Here is an 8,082-nt window from a genome sequence, read left to right on the forward strand (position 1 = left end):
ATAAATAAAATTAGCTACCTCTTTAAGTTGTATTTAAAGTAGCATTCATATCATTGAGGGGCTTAAGTTTATCTTGGAGAGATGACTATGTTGGGTGATAAGTTAGCTTCGTAAGTGAATTTGCTATTTCGGAAATAGACTGTTCCGCCATTCTGAAACCCATAGAATGCTTTCCACTCAGTTTGCTGGTGACTGTCAATAGGTTGATTGGCAGTGGTGATTGATTGCCAGTGTTCAGATGGCAGTAGTGACAGAGTCTTCAAAAATGTGTCCATATGGAGTTGGAAACAGTATATAGAGTTCATAGCATTTTTGTTTTTACAAGGTTGGGACCTTTAAAAATAAGGAATAAGAAAATTCCATGATACTTGGTTAGTGGTCATTCCCTAAGAGTTGACAGGTCACTGGGTGGCAGTATTGCATACATATTTACAGTCTTGATAAATGTGAATCCCTAAATTGTGAGCAGGCAGAGTTAAGTTTGGGGTGCACTTGTGGAAAACTCAGGATATTGTTTTTCACTAAAATGTGGAAATCACAACTAAAAGTTACCTAATCCATTTTACAGGTTTGGAAACTAAAGCCTAAGTAGTGAATGACAATTTAGTATTAGAATCAAACTCACCAGGTTCAATGTTCTTCCTACATAACAAGTGGTTTAACAGTGTTTTCATAGAACACCTACAATGTCATTTAGAGTTCATTGAAATAATCTATAATAAAGTATGGTTCAGTCAGTGTGATAGTAAACTCCTTGAGAAAATACAGTTTTGTGTATATCTGTTTGGTCCAAATATTCTGCTAGCAGCATTTTAGAGATCAATTGCATGCATTTCGACTACAGCTCCAGCAAGACAAGGATGTTGTCTTTCAACAACTGATTTGTGGGTGAACAGGCCTGTCTTCCTGTTCTCAAATGAACTTGAGAAGGCCCGAGGTAAAGATTTCATTCCTGGCATATTAGAATTTAACTGATGCCATAAAAATCTTTCTGGAGCTGGCAGGGTTACCTTTTGCCTACAGTTCTGTCCCCACCTTGTAGCATACCTAGTAGAAAAGCAAGGAAGCACACACAAATTGGTGTTACAAGACCCAGGAATATGCTGTGCAGACATATGTCACCTGATTGTTTCACTTTCAATTATGGACAGCCCTCTGCATTTAATAGAAATCTTGCTTTGGTTTTGCAGAAAGAGATCTTTACTTCTGACCAATTTGTTTCAGTAAGATGTCTTTAAATACCAGGTGTTTTCTCAAGGCTGAGCAGTGTTTAGTCCTTTTCACCCATCTGTGCAGGAAATGAAAACCCTGAGATCAACACAGGTTATGTATGTCCTGTGTTATCCCTGTTAGTACAGCTGCCTCTTTCATGTGATGTCATTTAATGTAAATTATTTGAGCCTCAATCTCCAGATGCTTCTGCAATTATAATGGAGAGTGCCTAAAATGCATCTGTAATTGCATTTGCCTAGACAATTCCTAAATAGATACCCAGCACTTAGGTTTTCAGTTACAGAAAGGTAATCAGATTTTTGATTGTGGGGACAGCTGGAGGCTGTCGTACATTCATAATACAGAAACAGCCTAAGCAACCTTGCATTCCCAAGAACTAGGATTGAGCTCTGGCTTTAGTGACCAGGGATTTGCGGCTGTTGTGTGAACGTGACTCCAATCACACCAAACATATCCCCTTATACTTGGCTGAAAATACAGCCTGCTTTGTCTTGCAGCTTGGGATTCTTTGAATCCCACCTTTTGTCTACACTCATTCACTGTGACCTCTCCAGTGGTAGGCTTAATACTGACACAGGATGCTGGCACAGGTGAGACAACTTCTATGAGAGAAGCCCTTCAGTACTTTCTAAGATTCCCAAGGAAAAGATGCACGTGAAGGATGAGCACATTATCATCTCTATAGTTTTTGGGGTAACAGTGATGTGTCAGATTTATCTTTGAACAGGTTCATTCTGTGAAACAAGTTCTAAGGTATATAAAATACTGTAAGATTAAAATCCTTCCAAAGTGGATTAGGGGAAAATAGCTAACTTTTGAGTGCTTGGGATGGTGCCTGGTAAGTGTACATATACCAAGACCTTACCAACATCTTACCTTACATATGCCAAGACCTCTAGTGACTATTATACCTCTTTATAGGTGAGAGAGTGATATTACGTGTCCAGGGTTACCTGGCAAACCAGTGGCGGAGTTAAACTTGAGTCTAGAAAATGTTAACCCCTGTAAAAACGCCAAGAGAATCTTGGTATTTAATGGCATGTTTTCCTGTTATGATATATAGTAAAATAATGGTTAAGTGTCCTAGCTCGGTCACTTAACATCTGTAATATTGGTCAGATAGGCTAACAAAGCTCAAATATAGTAACTACTCAAAAAGCAGATGTATATCACTTATGGCAGCCAAGAATTGAAGCAGGATGTAATTAAGAGGGGGGGGAAAGACCTTAAGTCGCTTTAAAAAGTGGCATGCTCGCTGAAGGTGGATAAATTACTATCATGGCAATCCGTGAAACACCTAGAAAGAAAACAGTAAGACTTAAGGCTCAAGAAGGAATCAAAGAACAAAGGCACTGCATTGCACTTTTTAATTGCACAGGTAGTTTTAAATAAATGGAGAAAGCACCTTCCAAAAGTTACACTAGCAGGGAAAGATTCCATCGAGCATTTACATAGTAAATTTCCATAGTTTTACAAAAGATTCTTGATCTTTACTTGGACTGTACATGAGGGAAAGGAGCCCCCTCAGCTAGGCATTCTCTCTGCTTGCAGAAGCAAACTAAAGGACCTAAAATCGGAGGCAAGCCTGGGATGCCAAGAAGGGAGAAAAATGATAAAGGGCCATTCAGAAATTCCATGTCTAAGACACTTGTCCAATGACCCTTACATAAGAATTTTAGGGCAAACTACTGCCCTTAAGAAAAAGGTACAACCTCGAAAGTTGTGATTCTGGATTACAATAGTAGTTCTGAGTACCTTGGACTGCTGGGTGACAAAAGACAATACTTGGTGTGACCTATAAGGTTTGAACAAATACTTTAGAGGAATTCCCTAGGACTGTACACCCTCTACTTTGGCTTTTTGAATGAAGCACAGGCTTCTCTGCTATCTTCCAGGCAGTGTAATAGCCAAGGAAAAGGGCAACAGCACTGGATCATTCCTCAGACGCTAATCAGCTGGGGAAAGAGTTCATTGGCAAAAGTGTCCTCCCAAGAATGGTCTACACCAAGCAGAGAGGACATGTCGCTGAAGGGGGAAGGGGAACCCTCATATCCACAGTCACTATAAGCATCCAGTAGACAGGAAGATGGCTTCGGGCAGTGGCTGGGTGAAAGTAGATCTGAGGTGCCCAGCTCTGGGATGAAGTCATCTTCTACAAGTTCTTCCTTCACTGAGACAGTGAATTCAGGGTGATCTTTCTCTGAGGGGCTGAAAGGTGCTTCCTCAATTTTCACTACCACATTTGCTTGGCTCTCTGTCTCAGAAGGTATCTCTAAGACCAGGGGCTTGGTATACACGTGGTCAAAACGAATCAGTTCATTAATGGCTTCCAGCTTGGCTGATGACGTCCCCAGTGACGGAGAAGGGGAGGCCGGTAAGGAACTGGGTCCTTCTGGGTAGACCTCTGGTTGCTCCTCCAGGCTGGTAGACTCTGGGGAAGGACATCTGAAGAACATGACTGGATCCAAGTTGAACAGAATGCCCAACAGGATATCAGACTGCAAGAGGCAAAAATGCAATGGAATCCAACCATTAGAATGCACCCAAGAATCTATGTTAGAACACTACTAAGTCCCACAATGTAAGTTAATCCTTATGACCTCCAAGACCCACAGACCCATTTACCTACACCGCACTCTGTGCCCTCAGATAGGGATGGCAGTCAATATTCACTTCTGACCCAACCCAAACCAACTTCTCCTGCCCTCCTCTGCCTGGGTTAGGGACATCAGGCCATCAAACGGATGGAATTAACAAGACCTCTTTACTAAATCCCAATAACCCCTACCTCAGAGTCTGAAGAGTCAACACCGTCAGAATCCATGGGGGGATGTTCTGGAGGGGTGACAACTGGGCCTGCACCTGCTGCAGAGGTGCACGTAGTCTGAGTGCTGCGGACTCAGCAGACCCGGCCACCGGCCTCGCTCCATTCCCCTGGGAAGAAAGACCAATGTGGGTGAACAGCTCAAACTGCTGGGTCCTCAAGGAAACGCTCACCAGGCAACTGTGGTTCTCTACTTTCAAGAAAGCTGAAACCTTTCCCTTACCTCTGTTCCCTTTCCATTTTATGGAGGAAAGGTTGTTAAGGTTGTTAAGACTAACTTTTCACTGTCATTTTCTATGCAGTGAAAACATTTTCACTCCCTGAGCAAAGACTCAGAAAGGACTGATATTCTTACGTAATATCTTCAGGGATGTTCTCCATGATAATGTTCTTAAGCAATAAAGTAATGTAGTAGACTCAGGCCCCAAATCTTTTTGGACAGTGATTCTTTATAGAGGAGAACTGCCTTGCTGTCAATCTGAGACTACTTAAGTGCTCTCAATAAATGGGCCAGGTCCATACATTTAAAACCCATGTATCACCTTCTATCAGAGGGGTGTCCCTATCACAATGAATCCTTTCCCTACTCATTCATATTCATCAAAGAACTACTATAGCTTTTGCAGTGTTCAGTCAGATCTGACCAGCTCTCTTTCTCTGGGTCTCCTTAATGCTGACATGGCACACCCTGTTGGCTATCGGTATTTGTTAGCATTTGCTCTTAGAGAGCTATGTAACTTATTTTAATTATTAGGCTTTAGTATTATTCACTACCCAGTTGAAAAATGAGTTTAAGCGTCATTAAGGGGTCATGTCACTGAGAACCAGTTCTCACACAGGGCATCAGATATGGAGCCGACTTACCTTGGTCTGGGTCTCCGCCTCCTCTTCAGTGACCAGGGTGTCCATTCCCAACCGCTGTCTCAACTCCTGGTTCTCCACTACAAGGCCATGTGTTTTCTCTCGTAAAAGCTGATTTTCTAGCAAGAGTTTTTGGTTCTGCGAAAAAGTTCATAAGAAGCTATTAAAACATCCAGTTCTTTCATTTAAGAATCCACCTGGTGAAGTTTCACTACAGTTGGTTTCCTTTCCTTCTCCACCTTTTGGAAAACTCTACTTATATAGTTGTTCACAGTAGGTATTCTAAGGAAAGGTTGTAGTTATGAAAAATAAGCTAAAAAGTGCCATTTCATGGTGTCACAAATACCACAATGCCTCTAACTACTAATATAGACCTCAGCAAAGGGTGACTTGTGACTTAAATTTAAATATGATGGCAAAAAAAAATATCCTACCTTGAACTAGCAAGTAATAATAGAAATGATAATGGGGTACCATAAAATCAAAATATGTTTAAATATATGTGTATGTGTGAACGTATTTGTGTGTTTCTTTACTGTATTTTGCTGGCAACAATTTAAGATTAGGTAATCAGTGGACCATAGAAGGGTAAGGGAACCGTTAGTGGACTTTTGGCCAAGCCAGGAAGGGTCTCAGGTTTAAGCGACAATTTCCTATCTGCTGTTAGGAATTTCTTAGTATTAACTCGGTAAACATAATGTTGTTGTAATTCTGTTTAAGACGGATCTCACACCAAATGCCAGAGGGTCAACCACTTCTGCTTTCATCAAGCTTCACCACTTAACCACTTAATTACCTAGCTCCCCTAATTTAGATTAACTTAACTTCCAATTAACTGTCCAATTGTATTCTAAAGAGATGGAAACAACTTGGGATTGGAAGCAAACATCAGAACATTCACCCAGAAAGGATGCACAAGAAATAAATATACGAGTTTGGCCTTCAGTACTTTTACCTCTTCCTCCAAATCTACCACTTGTTGCTCCAGCTCACTCATTCGAGCTTTCTTTCGGTCTCTGGCAGTCTGAGCTGCCACTCTGTTTTTCAGTTTCCTGAGAACAGAAGGGACATACCACAGAGTCATCCCAAACCTTATTTATATCTTTACTTGAAAACTTGGACAGCTGGTGCTTTCATTTTCATTTACAGTATAAGGTAGACTTTAAGGTAAAATACACTCCAGGCTCCTCCCCTCAATAAAACAAAACAAAAAAATTACAGCGTTTTTCGTGGATCTAGCTTGAAGAACTGCTTCATTCTTACCCACATTGCGTCATCCACACTCCCGACGCATCCTGGCCCCAGCAAGGACGCTGGACACAAATACTACCCATCTTGCATCATAGGAGATTTCCTCCTTCCCTTTTTTTACTCCCTTGTAGAACTCAAATAAGGGAGAGGCGGATGCCTTTCGCCCTTGCTGACATCCTGGGCAGTCCCGGGATGGCTGGGCCCCTGTCTGCTCAAGGAGGCACTTATGTCACAAAAGACACATAGATCCCAGAGGAATTAACATTTGCGGAGAAATGAATACGAGGCATTTCTCAATCTTTCCAAAGACCTCTGGAAATAGATACCATTTTCAGAACGCGGAGACTAAGTTTGACTAGTGTGCCTGACAGACCTCACAGCCCTTCCAACAACTGTCATTTCAGCTCCATGCCTCCCCCAAATAGTAGATAAACCACGAAGAGTCTCATCGACTCCATTGCTACTGCCCAAATTCAGAAACACTGAATGACAGGTCTGCGGTCACAAAGCATAAGGACTAGGAACCCAAGTGCCCAAACACCCAGCTCTATGCATCTCTAATATAAGAGACAAAATTAAAGGGGATTTAAAAAAAAAAAAAAAAAGGCCTGGGCAGCCCAGCACTCCCGACTTCCTGCCCCGCCCAGGCGCGCCACGCTGGCACCGCTCCGGTCAGGCCAAGGGCGCCCGACCTCGGATCTGGGTCCCAGTCCCCGGCCCCTCGCCCTCAGCGTCCGCGCCGCGACCCTCGCCCACCTCCGCAGCGCCTTCTCCTCGGGGCTCAGGTGCGTGAGGCGCTGTCGCTTGCGCGCCTGGGGCGGCCCCCCGCTCACCGCTTCCGGGCTGGCCCCTCGTTGGCCCGGCACCATGAGCGGCAGAGCCCGGCCGGCCGGGGCTCCGGCGGCGGCGGTGGCGGCGGCGGGCTGGCCGGACAGAACCAGCACTTTGGGGACCCCGGCGGCCGGGCTCTGCGCGGATGCCACCACCACCATGGCCCGAGACTGCGTACGCCAGGGAGCACCACCACCGTCCTCGGGGCGGCCCCGTCGCACCCAGCCTTTCTACGGTCGTGGCCCTCCGCGATTGGCCGGCGCCGCGTGACGTGTGGCTGCTCTCGGCACCCATTGGTCCTGCCGGCCCTGAGGGGGCGGGGCCTGAGCGTCCAGCGTGGCGGCTGCGGGGTTGGCGCAGGAGGGGGCGGGCGGAGACCCCGCGGGATCAGGCCTGGAGGGCCTGGGGATTCCTGGCCTCTTCTGCAAGGGCCCAGAGCCCCGCGGAGTTTCCTCATCGGACGGATTTTTACCAACTAGGCTGACACATTTCCACCCAGAACGACTGCGTTGAATTCCAAACGAAAGGTTTCCAGACTGATGACTTTATACCGAGACTGGTTGTCACCAGCAGGCCGTCACCTCTGCTCCATCACATTTTATGTCGTGCGCCACGTCGGGCTCCAAGGGGAGTGGAAAATCGGGAGAGCGCCCCAGCCGGGCCTTAGATTAGAAAAAAGCCTGCGAGGAAATTCCGCGAAATAAGAGTATTTAGGGAATGAGATCGCACATTTTATAACTAGGGCTGGGCGCTTAGCTGAGGGTTTCATAAACCGAGGCGTGTGATCTCCGAGTGGTAGGAATACATGTAATTTTAATTTGCATTTCTAAAGTTTCTACTATGAGCACTCTTTTTCATGTCACGTGTTAAAACGAGGGTCCCCGGTTCCACCTTCAGCCCCCCGGCACGCGGAGAGCATCGAGGCTCCTGCCCTGACAGCTCAGGAGCAATTTAGGCGCATAAATATTATTAGAATGGAGAAATCCAAGGAAACATTCACCCCCCCCCCCCGAGACTTGTTCACTTGTTTTGAAGCAAGTTACAAATGTTAAATTCCCTAGAATTACAAAGTTATACTTTAA

At 44.9% G+C, this 8,082-nt stretch overlaps 1 protein-coding gene across 1 annotated transcript; it reads right to left on the reverse strand.

Moving 5' to 3' along the window:
* Nucleotides 1-2,586: 2,586 nt before the first annotated feature.
* Nucleotides 2,587-7,211, reverse strand: XBP1 (X-box binding protein 1). The gene is given in 6 exon segments (XM_039225902.1): nucleotides 2,587-3,731; nucleotides 4,022-4,105; nucleotides 4,108-4,167; nucleotides 4,922-5,056; nucleotides 5,874-5,970; nucleotides 6,926-7,211. Coding segments are annotated over 6 exon segments (1,170 nt in total). The 5' UTR covers nucleotides 7,162-7,211; the 3' UTR covers nucleotides 2,587-3,173.
* Nucleotides 7,212-8,082: the final 871 nt, after the last annotated feature.

This window comes from Hyaena hyaena, unplaced genomic scaffold (genome assembly GCF_003009895.1).
Source record: "Hyaena hyaena isolate Hyena2069 unplaced genomic scaffold, ASM300989v1 scaffold_19, whole genome shotgun sequence".
Classification (NCBI taxonomy): Eukaryota; Metazoa; Chordata; class Mammalia; order Carnivora; family Hyaenidae; genus Hyaena; species Hyaena hyaena.